At 33.0% G+C, this 17,805-nt stretch overlaps 3 protein-coding genes across 4 annotated transcripts; 2 read left to right on the top strand and 1 right to left on the bottom strand.

Moving 5' to 3' along the window:
* Positions 1-819: 819 nt before the first annotated feature.
* Positions 820-3,555, top strand: LOC105128853 (Tetrapyrrole (Corrin/Porphyrin) Methylase). The gene is made up of 6 exons (XM_011030692.1): positions 820-1,172; positions 1,267-1,391; positions 1,484-1,713; positions 2,298-2,337; positions 2,423-2,514; positions 3,036-3,555. Exons 1-6 carry the CDS (start codon positions 1,023-1,025, stop codon positions 3,254-3,256), a joined length of 858 nt encoding a protein of 285 aa, XP_011028994.1. The 5' UTR covers positions 820-1,022; the 3' UTR covers positions 3,257-3,555.
* Positions 3,556-9,007: 5,452 nt separating this feature from the next.
* On the bottom strand, positions 9,008-11,900 carry LOC105128852 (uncharacterized). Of its 2 annotated transcripts, none has more exons than XM_011030691.1 (3): positions 11,793-11,900; positions 10,132-10,467; positions 9,008-10,054 (listed from the first exon to the last, which is right to left on the bottom strand). In XM_011030691.1, the coding sequence occupies exons 2-3, from the start codon at positions 10,459-10,461 to the stop codon at positions 9,452-9,454; spliced, it is 933 nt and encodes a 310-aa protein (XP_011028993.1). In that variant the 5' UTR covers positions 10,462-10,467; positions 11,793-11,900; the 3' UTR covers positions 9,008-9,451. The 2 variants fall into 2 exon arrangements, with proteins under 2 accessions (XP_011028993.1, XP_011028992.1); XM_011030690.1 differs by having other exon boundaries at positions 11,670-11,899.
* A 1,779-nt stretch (positions 11,901-13,679) lies between these two features.
* On the top strand, positions 13,680-16,977 carry LOC105128851 (endoglucanase 2-like). Its single transcript, XM_011030689.1, has 6 exons — positions 13,680-14,045; positions 14,395-14,681; positions 15,048-15,482; positions 15,880-16,018; positions 16,140-16,306; positions 16,429-16,977. The coding sequence occupies exons 1-6, from the start codon at positions 13,835-13,837 to the stop codon at positions 16,759-16,761; spliced, it is 1,572 nt and encodes a 523-aa protein (XP_011028991.1). The 5' UTR covers positions 13,680-13,834; the 3' UTR covers positions 16,762-16,977.
* The last annotated feature ends 828 nt before the right edge of the window (positions 16,978-17,805 follow it).

Below are 17,805 nucleotides of genomic sequence, written 5' to 3'. Positions count from 1 at the left end.
TCTATTTATGTATTCAATCAAATATCATCTAAGTACTAAATCAAAAAAATTAAAAAATAGATATATATTAAGATATTAAATTTTATAAAATAAGTCGTGTGTTTGTTTATGTTTGAAAATTTTGTTTATTAAAGTCAGAACTTTATTTAATTAAATGATAATAAAAATAGTTATATATATGAAAATGATTAAAAAATAAAAAAATTATATAAAGTTGCACATATTAGAAAAAAATGTTATTATTTTATATGAAAATCAAATAAATATTAAATAATATTTAACCAAATACTAAATTGAAAGATATATACCAGATCTTAAAATATGAGCTATGTACTGGTTTGTAATTGATAATTTTATTTATTGTAACCAAATGTTTTATTTAATAAAATAACAGTAAAAAAAAGACTACGAATACCTTCTAATATAAAAAAGTTAAAGTCTTACCCATAACTTAAGTAAAAATTTAATCATATTACATTAAAAAAATTATAGAAGTCTTTCAAATTTGAAAAAAAAACAATAAAAAAATTCCATAAAAAAACCAAGAATAATGGAAATGGAAGGATAAAAACAATAAAAAAACAAAAAAGGGGCTCCTGCAGGCGGGCCTGTCCTGGGTAGCCCATCATTCCTGGTCTAAGAAAAGCCTTGGAGAGTGGAACCTCAGACCAGGCCGGGGTGCCTGGGCTGGGTTTAATTTTTTTTTCCAGGGGCGGTTTACATTGTGCATTTAAATAGCATGGTTACGTTTTTGCCCCTAGTTCAGTCAAAATGCGTAGGTGTTTTGAGAGGGTGTCTTGGGTCTTGTGTGTTGCTCATTCTGGGTTTTAGCCCTGGCACCCGTTTTCCCACCTTCTTCTCTCATTAATCCCTTCCCCCCCTCTCTTTATCTGTCTCCTGACTTGCGGTGATTGTTAGATTTCGAGGGTTTATAGTATCCCTAACTCACTTCTCTCTTTTATTTTCCTAAACTGCTAGCAGAAACAAGAACTAGGGTTTAAGCAAGAGCGATACAGGTAGAGATGCTGTACTTGATAGGTCTGGGTTTAGGTAACGAGAAGGACATCACGTTGAGAGGACTAGAAGCAGTGAAGAAATGTGAGAAAGTTTACATGGAAGCCTACACTTCTCTTCTTTCCTTTGGTCTCTCGACTGATGGACTCTCCACTCTGGTAACAACTCCTTTTTTTTTCTTTAAACTCTGAATTAGTACTGTTTTAGTTAATAATCTATAAAATATGCATCTGAGCTGAATTGGATTTGCAGGAAAAGTTGTATGGGAAACCCATTACCGTTGCAGATAGAGAGATGGTAGAAGAGAAAGTAGACAGTGTGTTGTCTGAAGCTACTTCATTAGACGTGGCTTTTCTTGTTGTTGGAGATCCTTTTGGGTACGTCCCTGTTGGTTTTTCGTTTCAATTTCGTTTTCTATGATTGCAAAGCGTGTATTTTGGCTCATTTATTTGTTCATTTGGAAACACAGGGCTACAACTCACACTGATCTTGTTGTTCGAGCTAAGGAATTAGGGGTTGAGGTCAAAGTGATACATAATGCATCGGTGATGAATGCTGTTGGGATTTGTGGGTTGCAATTGTATCGATATGGAGAGACAATTTCAATTCCGTTTTTTACAGATACATGGAAACCTGATAGCTTTTATGAGAAGATACAAAGAAATCGTGAGCTTGGATTGCATACTCTCTGTCTATTAGGTGAGAATTTCTTCTGTCACATACCAATTTTTTAGTCTGCAGAAAAGATAAATGCAACCTGGTAAATTCTTAGTTCTTGCGAATGCATACAATGGAATTCTCTACTATACAGGCGTACCTCTAGTTATTCAACAATAGGGTTCGTGCCTTAACCTCGGTTATAAATTGCAAGTTTTGGTTCACTTTATCTTTTTTTGTCAATTGGCTCTGTAGCATTAATAAGGATTGCATATCTGGGAATGCGAATTTAAAGGATCATCTATTCTATGTAATCAGAGGCTGAGCCTCCCTGCCCCCTCAGTTATGTATAGGAGTCAATTTTGTCGAGCTATCATCTATTGACATAATATTCCAATTTTCATACATAATTGTTCATTGTTCCAATAACCATAAGGAACATTTCTTTTTTGTTATTTTATGACCAGAAATTCCATCTTTTACTTGTAAAAATAAATAAATAAGTAAAAGGAGCGCTAGTTGTTGAAAATTCTGGTTTGTTTATCCTGTGACCTTGCAAAAGCTTCCTATTTTATATGCTGTCAAACTAGAAACATTTGATCAATGCGTATTTGTCTGCTTTGCAGATATAAAAGTGAAGGAACCTACATGGGAATCCTTGTGCAGGTCTGTGCAGGTTAATGGCTCTGTAGTTTATTCTCTGCATTTGTGTTATTTCTAGACTGATTATTACTTTTCACCTATGGTCCAGAGGAAAGAAGCTATATGAACCACCAAGATTCATGACCATAAATACTGCGATTGAGCAACTCTTGGAGATTGAGCAAAACCGTGGAGAATCTGGTGAGGCTCACAATTATTCACTATTTTTGGGGATTGAGGAATTTGCAAAATCATATTCTATGTTTATTGACTTCATATTGTGCTAACTTTTACCCTCTCTAACAGTAAATAGCTTAGGAAAGTGTTTTACACGCATGTATAACCATAGATCTCGGATTTGTGCTAACTTTTACCCTCTCTAACGGTAAATAGCTTAGGAAAGTGTTTTACATGCATGTATCACCATAGATCTCGGATTCGTGCTAACTTTTACCCTCTCTAACAGTAAATAGCTTAGGAAAGTGTATTACACGCATGTATCACCATAGATCTCGGATTCTAGACTGTGCTTATAATGCAAGCACGACCTGTCATTTTCCTCCAGCCTAACACATTATCTCATGGATATCATTTTTCTTTTCTTATTGCATCTTGATCTTCAAGCTTTTATGAAATCCAATTCTCTGCACTTTTAGGCTCGTTGAGAAGAATCTGAATCATATTGTACTAAGAATTACACTTTTGTCATCCATGAATTGCAGCATACAATGAAGACACCAATTGTGTTGGGCTTGCTCGGCTTGGAAATGAAGATCAGAAGATAGTTGCTGGCACAATGAGGCAACTTCTGGCAGTTGATTTTGGGGCACCCCTGCACTGCCTTGTAATAGTAGGCACCACTCATCCAATAGAAGAAGAAATGCTGAATATGTACAAGCTTAAAGGAGAGAGTATAGACCACAAAGATCACAGGACTGCATGATTTGCAGGTCGTATTTCCTTTTGGTTTTGTTTTACTCGTGAAAAGATAAAATGGTTGATATGACTGAACTAAAGGTTTTATGCCGTTATATAGGCTACATGCAAGATAAAAAGTATTGTCTTGTTTGGCCTGCTCGGGATGCAAGTAGAGTTCATTCCTTGATGCTGTAACCTACACTCAATCTTTTGTTTTTCGCCTTTATTTTGCTGCAAATCTTTGGTTGCTGCTGAGGTGAAAATATCTTTCGGTTTCGTTATGTCTGTGCGATGGAGCCAACTGTACATTTGCATTGGTTTTTTTAGTAAGAGCCACTGTACCATCAGTATATGCCATGCCGTTTATTTGGTTGTTCCCCCACCGTCCCATGTATCTCACATGCATGGATTTTGAGTTCGTGGTTCTTGTTAAATGACATGAGTAAATGAAAGGGAATTGGATAGATCAGAAATTCGGTCGTTTCCCCAAGTTAACCAGCTTGAGTTTAGCCTTGCCTGGGAATATCATTTTTTATAATTATTATTATATAATTAAATAGAAAATTTCAATATAGCACAAGACATAATTTACTGAGGATTGTTATGATGAAATTATTGTTTATATTATTTTGCCCGAGTGGAGAAAGATTGTGTTTTTGTGATAACAATTCTTTAGTTTTTTTTTTTTTTAAGGTTTGAAAAAAAGAGAGAAGAAAACTTGATTTTTCTTGTAATTTTTCCTTGAATCCTTATCAAAATAAGGAAAAGAATATGCTTAAAGTGTTTATTTTCTCTAATTTTATGTTTTGATAAAGTAACTGAATTATTGTAATTATATGAAATTATGGGTTTGTGCATTAATTATAGGAATAATGTAAATTATGATCGAACCATGTCAAAGAAGTATATATTATAATCAGATAAGTGTTTAATTTTAAATAAAAAAAAAAATCTCCCTCCTCCCCCCTTTTCTTAAAGGTTTCGATCAAATAGAAAGATTTGAGATATTTAAAATTTTCATGCAATTGTTTAGAAATTGTGAGAAAATATAGGATTATAAATGTTAATAAATAAAATGAGTGAGGATTTTTCAAAGAGAGAAGAAAAATCCTCACTTTCTTCTTTTAAATTAATTTCGGCTAAGAAAAAAAAATTGAGATAATTGAGTTTTGATAAAATTGTTTAGAAATTTTATCAAATTGTAGATAATTAATGTTAATAAGTTAATTGAATAGTGATTTTTGTAAGAAAGGGGAAAAAATCTCACCTTTTTTTCTTATTGAAGTTTGGCCATGACACATAAAAAAAAAAAAAGGGAAAAGGTTTTGATCTGGACTTTGTTAATATAAAAAGATGGTTTTAGATGAATTGAGTGAATCCTTTGAGAGTTCGAGAACTTGTATTAATAAAAAAAAATAATAAATTTTTTTTTTCCGAGGACTTGTATTAATAAAAAAAATAATAAAAAAAAAAATTATTGATTTAAAAGTTCAATCAAACTTATTTAATGATGTTGGATTTAATTAAGAAATAATGAGCAATGTCATGACAAATTGTGTTCAAATAAAGAAGATCGTAAACCTAATCAGCAACAAAGAATATCTTCATGCGTTCAGGCACCAAATAAATGTTTAACACTTTAAACTAACTTAATAGCTTATTTCAGATGATTGCAAAAACAATTTTCTTAGATAGTAATTTTAATATGAAGTCATGAAATAAAGATGTAGTTTAATACCTTATTGAATAAACGAGTTCAAAAGATTATTTCATGGTTAATGAAAATAATATCCTAATAAATTGGTGCGTGGATATGATGATTTCCTAGTTAAGATAAATATTGTCCTGACAAATAGGCAATTAACTTTCTAGTTAATGGAATAAATACTTCGTGTAATGGATAATTATAGAATTTAATTGATTAAAATTGAAGTTAAATATGAGGGTTTGTTAGAGACACTTTTAGCATTTTTGTAAATTTATTTCTACTTTAGAAATTATATTAAGAATTGATGAAATTATTGAATTACTAAATACAAGATATTTCATTTAATAATGCGAGAATTACTTTAATACACATGAATAGCTAGTCTTTAATTATTTGTTTATCGTAATGTACAATTTTAATCATACTTAATATGATTATGTTTTTAGATACATCACACTCTTGAACCGGAAAATAGATGTATAGATGTATAGATGTATAATTTTATTAAGTAATTGATATTATTGGAAAAATCAATATTATGTTGTAATACACTTTTGTGTTTAAGAATTGTAATATTTAACTTAATTACTTACTAATGATGTAATTTAAGATGTTTCTATTATTAAGTTAAATTTTAGTTGGTTGTATATATATTTTAAACATAATTACCTTTGAAAGATTTTGATGCTTACCATGAATTAATTAGCTATAAATAATTGTTATATAAAAAATTGAAATGAGAATTTCATGATAAAATTTTAAAGGTCCAGATGATGAGATGATTATTATGATTGTTGTTTACAAGTTAATAAATATTAAGTTGATAACTTGATGTAAAAAAATACAAAGAATACTCAAAAGATATTTAATTTTTATGTGTGTGTGTGTGTAAGGTCGTTATAATTTTATTATAAAAGTTTTAAATATTTTTTATTTATCATTAAATTATAATTTGTCATATATTATTTTTTCCTATTCAATCTTTTTTTTTTTTTTTTCCTTTGGCTCTTTCGTTAAAATTTTTTTGGTTTTTAATTTCATCCTTGAATCAGAGTTTATGTTATTTTATTATTTTTAATTTAGCCATCATTATTTTGATTTGTTTTTCTTTTTGTTAAATTTTATTTATTTCTAAATTAACTCTGCAATTTAAATTTTTTTAATGTCCCTTATTTTTGTAATCATAGTTTTTGTGTGTTTTTTTTTTTTAATTTCATCATTCAGCCTTTAATTTGATAGAGAACGAACTTCAAAATTTTTTCATTTGTGATGCTTCTGAACTATTGATATGCGTAATGAGTTTGACAAGTTTATGCTGTTCAAGAATTTTATTTTTATTTTTTTATGATTTCATCATTCAACATTATTTCTTTTTTAAAAATATTTTTATGGTTATCTTCAATTTCTTTTCTATTGGTTTATCATGTTCCGATGGCTTCGGCCATAGGTTTTGCATACCTATTTTGTATAAATTTTTTTTATATTTAATTTTTTAACAGTTCCTTTTATTTATTTTGAAATAATACTTCTTATATGTTTAACCTTGTATAATTTTTTTCTTTTATTTTATTCAATCAGTTTTATATTTATTTTTGTTTCTATTATCTTTTACTAATTTTAATAAACAAATTCAATAGACACAAACAAGTACATATTTTATTTTACAAGATTAGATATCTTGGCTAAAATCCATATCTCAATTTTTCCAGTTTCTCTTTTGGGATTTTGTTTTTGTTTATTTAGATAAATGATTAATGAATTACTTGATTAGATGCTTGTATGAACTTTTTAATTTATACTTTGATTTTTTTAGAAAATTGCATGAATTCCCAAGGTTTATACTTAAATAAAAATTATGACCTGTGGTGGCGTGCATATCAAATAGCTAGTAGTATAAACTAAAAGAGGTGGTACTTTTATTGTGAATCACCTCATAAAATACTATTCATTTTAGTATTTTTTTTCTTTTTAAATCTATATTTCTTTCTCTAATTTTATATTTTAACATTTAGTTTATTCGAGATTAGACTTTATAATTTATTATGACTTGCTCCATTAATGATTAACTCGATTTTAAAACCAGTATGATGAGTTTAACAAATTAACTTGGTAGATTGGAGTTAGATGGTGCTTTTATTGTGAATCACCTCATAAAATACTATTCATTTAAATAATGTTTTTTTTGTCCCTTTTTTTCTTTCTAAATCTTTTTTTCCTAATATCATGCTTCAATACTTAGTTTATTGAAGATTAAATTTAATAATTTATTGTGATTTGCTTTATACATAATTAACTTGTTATCATATCTTGTGTCACATGTTTGATAATTTGACTTGATTTTTTTATTTTTTTATATATATATATTTTGAATTTTATCTTCTAACATTGGATTGATTGTGAATTTGGTTTCATGATTTATTTTAGTTTGCTTTCTATAAGGTTATTTCAATCTTATGACTCGAGTCATAGGTTTGGCGGGTTACCTAGTCAACTCGAGTGTTTTTCTTGTCTTTTTTTAATCGTTATTTTTTCTATTTCATCATTAAACGTTGAGTTGATTATAGTTTCATGATTTATTTTGATTTGCTTTCTATAAGGTTATCTTGATTTTGTGACTTGGGTCACGTGTTTTGCGGGTTAATCCGGGTAGACTCGATTCGTTTTATTGTGTTTTGTTTTTAGATTGATTTTTTTTCCATTTTCAACCTTTAACAATGAGTTTATTGAAAATTAAGTTTTATAATTTATTTTGATTTGTTTTTTATAAAGTTGTTATAGTCTCGTAATCTCAGTTGCAAGTTTAACATATTAGTCTAAGTTTACGTAGGTCATTTTTTTTACTTTCTAGGAATTTATTTTGATCTCACGCACCATATCACAAGTTTTACAGGTTAACTCAAATCAATTATTTTTGTTATTTTTTAATTATTTTTTTCAATTTCATTCTTTAACATTAGGTTGATTAAGAATTAAGTTTAATAATTTATTTTAATTTATTTTATATGAAATTATTATGATCTCATGATCTAAATTATAGATTTAACATGTTAACCTATATTGGCCCAGATCGATCTAACAAGTTGTTGTTTCAATATTATTTTTTTAAAAAAATATTATTTTAAATTTTTATTAATCAAAGAATGTTTTTATTAGTTGTTTGGGTTGCTTTGGAAGTCGATCATGTGATATCAAATTAATTTTAATTTTAAAAAAATTACTAGAAAAATATTAACAATATCTAATTTTTTTATATTTTTTTTTATTCTACCTAGATTATATATTGATTTCTAAATTCAGAAGGTTTTGAAACCTCTGAGCCTCTGCCAAAATGCCAATTCAGAGTATATTAAGAGTTTCTGGAAAGACGTAAGATTCCATGCTACATCATCCCGGTGCATGATGGCAGTGATTTTCATCATCTTCCACCTGGCTTTGTTAGACTGACTCTTTAATATTGTTTCTCGGAATGCTTCTGATTCTGAGGCATGACACAAAATACGCACTTTGTGGATTTTGTTCTTAGTCATCGCCACTAGCCAGAATCTGACAAGTCGAGTTTTATCATCTATGCTAGGGTAGAAAATTGGTGGGCCATAGAGAAGAATTTTTCCAGTAGCGTCTCTGACATCAGCCTAGATGGTAGCTTGACCTTCAAGTTAGCATGCCGTGGCCCAATTGAAGTTCACGAGCAAAATTAACACCCGCAGTTAGCGCTCCTCTGTAATGGACCTTCATACCAAGCAAAGAGGACCACTGCCAAGTGCGATCCACAAGCATAGTGCAAACGCTAACCCGGGACACGGTATATAATGCTTATCCACAACCCCAATTTTTTTTTTTTTTTAAAAAAAAGTCAATGCAAATGGATAGAATTAGAGAATGAATGGAATATAATGCTTATCCCCCACCCCCATTTTTTTTTTGTTTTTTAAAAAAAAGTCAATGCAAATGGATAGAATTAGAGAATGAATGGAATATAATGCTTATCCACAACCCAAATTTTTTTTTTTTTTTAAAAAAAAAGTCAATGCAAATGGATAGAATTAGAGAATGAATGGAATATAATGCTTATCCACAAGCAGCTCGAATGCTCGATACTTTCCTTGCTGTTAATAGGTCAACCAACAGGTCACTCATCGAGATTTTTTTCCTTTTCCTATTCTTTTTTCAACCCTTACTGGTCTAGATCACAGGTTGACTTCCAAAAGCTGGTCCGGATCATGGGCAGGAGGCTCTCCACCACCCGCAATGGAAAACACTACAAACACATGGCACCAAGATTGCAAATACGGTCCAAGTTCCTTCTGGGTGGTGATAATCACAGATCAATCACGAATAACCGAAAGTGCCTAGCAGCGTGCTAGCCTTGCCACAACTAAAACCCATGTACATCAAGATTTTAAGCCATGGTATGGATATTGTTGCTACTTAAAACTAAGAGTGGCAGTAAAGATCTTTGAGAGAGCAAAACGATGCGGGGCGGAGGGGGGTTGTTTAAAAATGACACATGCCTTAACCTCCAAAATGATTATATCTACCACACTTACCCTGCAACCAAGTCAACCGTAGGTCATCACCTTTGAGAGAGAGAAAGGTCTCTCGTAAGGTGGGGTCTTCAAAAAGGTCCAAAGCTGCAAAGTAAAGTTGCTGGTCAATCTTTTGAATCTCATCCAGAGCTTCAATACAATTAGTTATGGTAAATCTCTCCTCATCTTGTCTTGCAGCAACTTCCCTCCACTTCGAAGCAGCTACCATCTCCAACAAGGCTTCTGCCATAGCTTCATTAAGTTCTTGATCCCTATTATTCTGCTCTGAAGAAGGTGTCTCAGACGGACGTTTCCTTTTTCTTTTCCCTGCATTCTTCACTGCCTTTTCTGATGATACAGAATTTCCTTTTGATAATTTTGATGATGATGATGGATCTTCAGAACGAGAGGTTCCGCCATCTGGCCATGAAATTCTACCTGCAATATCATTTCCAACAGATTTGTCCAAACCCTCAAAGTGACTTGATTGGGCATACTTCCCATCAACTGATGTATCTGTGAAAATCTTGCAGAGTTGGTCATATATGGGACAGTCCTTGACTTTAACTGCCTCAGGCCTAGGTTGTGCCTGTAAGTAGAAGATATTAGAATGCAAAATAAGATGATCAAGAAGTAAAACAGGGTAACTGCAGGAAAGAAACACACCCCAAAAGAATCTTCCCACAAATCAAATCCAACACCACAGGGATCCACCAAAGCAAACTCATTTCGAGCAAACGCTGACTTCACATTATTGAATCGTGTCCGCAGTACATCAAGGTGCTTTCTCAGTTGATTGTTATTAAATTTTGAACCCGTCTCCTTGTTGAATTCATCACGTATGTGATTCCAAGTTTTCTTGTCAAAAACATTATTTGGTCTGTTTCCTAACTGAATCTGCTGCACTACCAAGTCTGCAAATATCCTATCAAGGGATGGTGTCCACCTTGTTCTAAAACGTTCTTGCTTAGATTGATTACCAGTTTCACCTTCCATGTACAACTACATAAAGCACATTTGCAGTCAGAAAAACAACTACCAATAAGATTATCGGAAACTCTCCAGTTGAAAAGAAGATTGTTCAAATGCAAAGATAACAAAATAACAATCAGGTTCCAGGCCAAACGTGGATTGGAAAACATAATACAGAGTACAGTCAGATAAATTCATATATCTAATATTAATGGACTGTATAAATCCATCAACATCATATATCGAATCCCAATCAACTAAATAAGAGCATGTTTGGCATGAATTGTAAAAAAGACTTTTGACTTTGAGTCATAATTCAAAAGGTTGTTTTTCATATATAACTCAAAGCATTTTGTAAAGAATAGATGTAGTAGTATAAATTAGAATTCACAAGTGAAGAGTTATTTCTAACCACACATATTTATGACTTTTTTATGAGTCAATAGTTAAAAAACAACTTTAATCAATTTTCAAAAGTCATACCAAACGACACATAAATCCATCCAAAACAATCATATGATTAACAAGAATCACAAATGCACAAATCTATCATAATTATTCCCAGAACTTATAATCATCCCCTGAAGTTAAATTCTGAATCAAACAATCCCTCAATACACACATAAGACCATCAATGGAGTCCCCCCTGCAAACATACACCGTCACAAAAACAGCATCATTTGTCGACAACATCAGCAACTCCACAATTTCACATTATGCTTTCGAACTTCACTCTTCGTCTATCAGTTTTGCCACAAATCACATAATTTCAAAATTCGGTTTCTTATCAATAACACTAAGATCCACGAGCATCGAAAATTTTAATCAAAATAAATAAATAAAAATATCTTTTTTTTCAAATGCATCACATCGAAATGTTAAAAACTACAAGTTTCTAGGCTAATAAACTCATCATTACGGAGCGCTGCGGTCATGGAGTGCCGCAACATCACACGATTCACAGAACTGTATTAATTCAAATTCACTCCTAAAACTCAAAACTGACACACAGATGATCAGTTTTTGTGACGCGTCTGCTCGCATTCATGGACTTCTTAATCACGTTATTAACAACATTTATAATTGTAATTAACCTTTCAAAATACATACTTTGCTAATAAATCTATATGTTCTAGCCATTTTGATTACCTAATTGTTCGCCTGATTAAACCCTAAAGAGAGCAAAAATGAACAGAGTGAAAGTTAATAGCTCGTGATCAAAGGCAAGGTACCTGATCGGCAGGAAATTAACGGGAATCCAGAGAATGGAGAGTGAGAGAGGCGTCTCTCCGGCACCAAGCGCCGTCGGTCTTGGCGGAAATAATAAACTAGGTTAAAAAGAAGAAGGAATTTACCTCTTAATCGTTTGCTTAAAGAACTGGTGCCTGGAATTGGTGTTGAGTGATTGATTAATCAGGTGAGATGGAACTGAAGAGAGACAAATACATGTCAATAGCTGATTGGTTGTCTCTTGGGCTTTGATATTGGCAAGTTTTACACGTTGGTGGTGACTCGACCATGGAAACGGCCGCGTTTGGGAAATGGGCTAACTTTGCTCCCCGTCTTGATAAATAACGGGTCCTCAGCCTAATTACAAAATAAGATTGAATTAATCGAATTATCTAAAGTATTTATAAAAACTGACTTGAAATTAATTAAACTGAACAGGTTTTTGAATATTTTTTATTAAAAAATAATAAAAAACTGGTTCATTTTAGTTCAATTTAAAAACTAAAACCATTAAATTTTAAATTTATCTAAGAACAATTTTAACGTTGAATAAATAGAAAATATTTATTTCCCCATCAAGTCTCTGAAATTTAGAACTATAACATCAAAAGTAAATATATATGGAAATTATTTCTGCCCAAATTTCTTCAGGCAACACAATAATGCAGCCCCTTAAACAAAATTAGGACTCTCTCTGCCCAGGGCATTTCTCAACTGGCAATTATTTATAATAAAAATAAAAAAAGAAAAACATTTCTCTGCTATTAATGCTCTCCCCTAAAAAACTATAGAAAAACTGAGTTTGAACCTCTTATTTATAATAAAAATAAAAAAGAAAAACATTTCTCTGCTATTAATAATAATTAAAGAAGCCCTGCAGAAGTAAAGTTTTAGGTATGAATTTCATAATAATATCATATCAGTAATATCAGTGAAACCTAATCCAGTAATTGAACTAGAATAAAACTTTTATTTGAGTTTAACTAATTTGATTTAATTTTTTTCGTACCAGTAATATCAGTAATATCAGTAAAACCTAATCCAATAATTGAACTAAAATAAAACTTTTATTCGAGTTTAACTAATTTGATTTAATTTTTTTTAAAATAATTTTAGAATGTTGTCATTTAAAAAAAATAATGAGTTTTGATAGTATTTTTTACCCTTCTATCAATTATAAATTAACTTAAGTTTTTTGACTAAGTTAAATTCAATTAATTTTTTATTATATTTATTTTTCAACTCAAATTAGTCTAATTTTGTAGTCAACCGATATACCAAACTGGTTAAGTTTTATAACCGTTTTATACTTTGAGCTAGCAAAATATATCTCATCTTCTTGGACCTCAACATTTACCACAAAACAGGGGGTCACACTTTACCAACTCTTTTAATAGTCTGTCTCTTTCTCTGAAATGGACACCACACCAACATCCTGGCTGCCATCTTCTTGTCACTGAAGCCCATAGCCATTACTGGTGTTTGCTTTAAAAACACAGCTGACCATCACAATTCAGCTTCAAAGAATGAACAGATCCACAGTCCTTATCATGCACCGGCTGTCAGTGACCCGATTGACCGGTCCATATAGAACGGGTCCCATTATTAAACGGCAGACACGAGTCCTCTCTCGACCAAGTCAACATCCATCTCTGATTTCACTAAGGGAAACTTACAAAACTTAAAGAGAACAAGAAAAAATTATTACCTAGCCATTGTACTGTCAGCCACATTTCCTTTCAGTCCTTATACTTTATGTTTTTTCAATATTTGTATAATTTATAACACTAACGAAATGCATCCAAAAAGAGTATTTATCAGGCACCTTCCCTTGAGATATAGGATCGATATGAAAAAAATTAAAACTATGGAGACCAAAATGAAAACTGTTGAATCATAGTTTTCACTAGGAAAATAATAATACGGCTGTCGGTGTCTCGTTTTGTGCCGCAGACTAGAGGCAAAAGGTTAATTAACTATTTAATTAATAATCTAACTTAACCGTAGCTTGATAAGTAGGATTCTGGCGCCTAAAGCAACCATCTTCCTTGCATTGCTTAATGCAAGCACACGGGGAGTGCCCTTTATCGTAGAATTTCATTTTCTTCAGATATGGACGTTAAATATTTGATCTTGATTTGGTTTTTAGTGATTTAGTTTCGTTAAAATGAGAGTGAAACCAAGTTCTAGAGGTTGCTGTTGGTGGTTTTTGGTGGTAGTAACATTGGCATTGGTTTATGATGCCATTGTCTATACAGTCCAGAAGAAAACTGAGGAATCTGAAGGGGCTGCTCCTATTACAGGGCCTCCTGGTGCTATTGAGAAGAAATATGCTGATGCTCTCAAAATTGCTATGCAATTCTTTGACATTCAAAGATGTATGCTCTCTTTCCCTTACTTTAGTTTCAGTCACTATTTTATACTCGAAGCATTCTTTTTATTGAACACATGAGTACAATTCTGATTGTTTAAAGTTAAAACACAATGTAAGGAAGCAACGAAAGGGACCGGGGTTTGGTTTTGATTGTTGTTGTTTTGAATTGATAGCACAATTTAGGATCTTTTCTTGAGCTTAGAAGCCTTGTTTTATCTATCTTTGATTTGATTACTTAGAAATTTTGTCTTGGTAACTCTGGTTGTGTCTATGTTCATTGCATTGCAATCTTCTGTGCCTTGTAATTATCTTTCTGGTCATGAATGTTAACACTAAGATGACAATTAATCCAGCTGCCGAGTTGGGATATTGTAACAAGTTTAGTTGGAGAGGGGATTCAGCTCTTACAGATGGAAGTCAAGCGAAATTGGATCTTTCAAAAGGCATGTATGATGCTGGGGATCTTATGAAGTTTGGTTTTCCAATGGCTTTTACTGCTACAGTACTTTCATGGGCCATCCTCGAGTATGGAGGTCAAATGGCTGTAGTGAATCAGTTGGATCCGGCTCAAGATTCGCTCAAATGGATCACTGACTACCTTATCAATGCGCATCCTGAAGAGAATGTGCTCTACGTTCAAGTTAGTTCCTTTTCCATAGCCTCTAAATGTTTCTATTTTGAGTCATGATGTTATTTGCAAGCCTTAATAAGCTACACTCAGAGCACTTGAAGTGGAAGAAACTTGAAATTTATGCTGATTGTCTGGGGGTATTTAAGTTCCGGAGTTTGGCATTCTTCTTTGTCATTGTCAAGGCTTTCCCTGAAACTGGAATCTTATTGTTGGAGAAAAAATCAAACTAATCTAGTGAGCCATTTGATCAGGGTAGTGATGAATCAAAATGTGAGCTGCAACCTTCCCTAGAGCTATGCTAGTAACTTTATCTTTCATCTGCAGAATCCTGGATATGAACAATTTCTTATATGATTAGCTATCATTTTGGAACAGGTTGGTGACCCTGAAATTGATCATGGTTGTTGGGAAAGACCTGAAGTTATGAGTGAAAAGAGGCCTCTTACTCAGATTAATACATCTTCTCCTGGGACAGAAGTTGCAGCTGAAACTGCAGCAGCTTTGGCTTCAGCATCTTTGGTGTTTAAATCTGATTCCAGATATTCAAGTGCGCTGCTTAAGCATGCTAAAGAGTTGTTTACTTTTGCCGACAAATATAGAGGTTCTTATAGTGAAAGTATCCCAGAAGTTTCCACGTATTACAACTCAACAGGATACGGGGATGAGCTCTTGTGGGCAGCTAGTTGGCTCTATCATGCAACGGGGGATAAATCATATCTTCAGTATGTGACTGGGAAAAACGGTGAAGTCTTCGCACAATGGGGAAGTGCAACATGGTTCAGTTGGGATAACAAACTTGCAGGAACACAGGTATCTGTCATGTTCCAAGTAACTGGATGTAAATTTTATCCCCTTTTTTCTTTTAATCTCAGGACATGTTCTACATTTGGCATACGTATGCTTAAAGCATACTGATTTCATTCCAAGACAGAGTTATGTTCTTTTACTTTAAATTTATGCCAAAATTTACAAAATTATTGGTGTGATTTGTGTTCATTGGTTCTATTTCCTAAAGGTACCATCTCTAAAATTTCTCAAGTCAAGATCCTCGTTTGTTTGGAATGTGTTCGGATATGGATCATGGTCTAATTTCTTGGAAACTAAGATACCTTGCACTAGGCCTTGAACTGTGAAGTACATTTCTTCAACAACATTTGAAATACAGGTGTCCTTTCTTAAGAGAACAATCCATTTATTCTGGATGCAGGTTTTGCTGTCGAGACTAACTTTCTTTGGCAACAAAGACACCTCAAACTCAGGCCTTCAGATGTATAGGAAAACAGCCGAGGCTGTTATGTGCAGTCTCATCCCTGATTCTCCAACTGCCACACAGAGTAGAACAGAAAGTAATATTCTTTTTCAAAGCTACCTAGTTTTCTTGATATTCAAAATGTGTGGCACATGTTCAAAGTTTTAGTAAAATTTTATACCCATTTACTGTGGCCTCATTTCCACTTATTGGTGCAGGTGGTCTTATATGGGTCAGTGAATGGAATGCTTTGCAGCATCCCGTTGCTTCTGCATTTTTAGCTTCTCTTTACAGCGATTACATGCGTAGTTCAGGAACTGCAAAGCTATCCTGCAATGGATATTCATATAAACCATCAGATCTTCGGAAATTTGCTAAATCCCAGGTAGGTTGCCCATGTTATATTTGTTTCATACATGGTATAGGCTTTAGAATGTGACGAATTACCATGTCCAAGAGCCATGATTACTTGCAAACCTGATAATGCTGTATTACCTTACTTTTTAGGCTGATTACGTCTTGGGAAATAATCCTATGAAGATGAGCTTTCTTGTTGGGTATGGCGAGAATTATCCACAATATGTGCATCATAGGGGAGCTTCAATCCCAGCTGATGCAAAAACTGGTTGCAAAGATGGCTGGACATGGCTTGAAAGAAAGGAACCTAATCCCAACGTAGCAACTGGAGCACTTGTTGGTGGTCCCTTCTTCAATGAAAAATTTGTCGATGATCGCAACAATTCAATGCAGGCAGAGCCAACCACCTATAATGGTGCTGTGATTGTTGGCCTCCTCTCAGGTCTTGTCACCACTTCTTCTGCAGTTCCATCATTCACCTAAATCAATCCTGGCATATAATTAGGTACACATTGTTTGTATCGTATTGGTTATTGTCGTGAGACGTTCACTTCAAATTAGTGTTCAATAGCTTGTTTCATACAATTAAGTTTGAGACAAGATTCTAGTGCATGGAGCTCTTTTCCCTTGTTCTTGAGGGAGGGCCCTGAATATAAATGTTCTTCTAGCAGTATTTTTTTGCCAATTTTGTTGAAATTATATGGTGTTCTGCTCTTTTGCTTTATGTATTCTCTTCCGCTTTGTTATTTCTTAATAGACTCTGGAATTTCTAAAACTTCTGCTATATCAAAATCGAAAGAAACCAAGGCAGGATCTTCTTAAGAGCAGTGCAGCACAGGAAAAAAAAGAAGAAAGAAACCTACCGTTGCTGATTAGAATCTAAAACTAACCCTTTGGCAAACGTGAGCCATGATACTCACAAAATTATAAATTAAAACTAAATTCTGAAAATGTGTTGGATAAAAGTCTTCAGATTGATGAGGGTGGCGTTTTGTTCATGGAATGGTATGATTTGGCTTAACATGTCCAATGGGTAGCACAAGGAGTGTAAAGTCAGATAAAGCCAGTGTAGTTTCACATTTGAGAACTATGATGGGACGAATCTTTGTTTCAAGTCAAGCTTCTCCCTCCCTTCACCCACTTTGACGTAGGCAAGATTTAATTCCAAGTTTGTGGTGCGCAGCCAGAATACTTTATCACCAAGGTTAGTCGGCAGATTCGCGATTTTCTCTTACTGAGGAATGACAAAAAGGAAACCATGCACGTTATGCAAGAACAGGTTTTGAAGCAGCAATCCAAGCTACGAGAAAGGTTGCATCTTCCCGAAAGATTTGGTGATTATTTTCGTACCAAGCTCATGACTCGTATGCAATTGTTGATGGAGACTCCCTGAAGAAGCATTGTCATTTTCCACCAACAATATGAGCACTGAACTCCCACATTACTACGAAGTATATGCTTGTCCAACAACAGAAAGCACAATAGAAAAAGAGGTTGAAATAACTACTCAATTGGGCTGATTGAAAA

The sequence above is a fragment of the Populus euphratica genome, unplaced genomic scaffold (genome assembly GCF_000495115.2).
Source record: "Populus euphratica unplaced genomic scaffold, PopEup_1.0 scaffold11.1, whole genome shotgun sequence".
Classification (NCBI taxonomy): Eukaryota; Viridiplantae; Streptophyta; class Magnoliopsida; order Malpighiales; family Salicaceae; genus Populus; species Populus euphratica.
The sequence above is the reverse complement of the archived record's forward strand: the minus strand, read 5'-3'. Positions and strand labels throughout refer to the sequence as shown.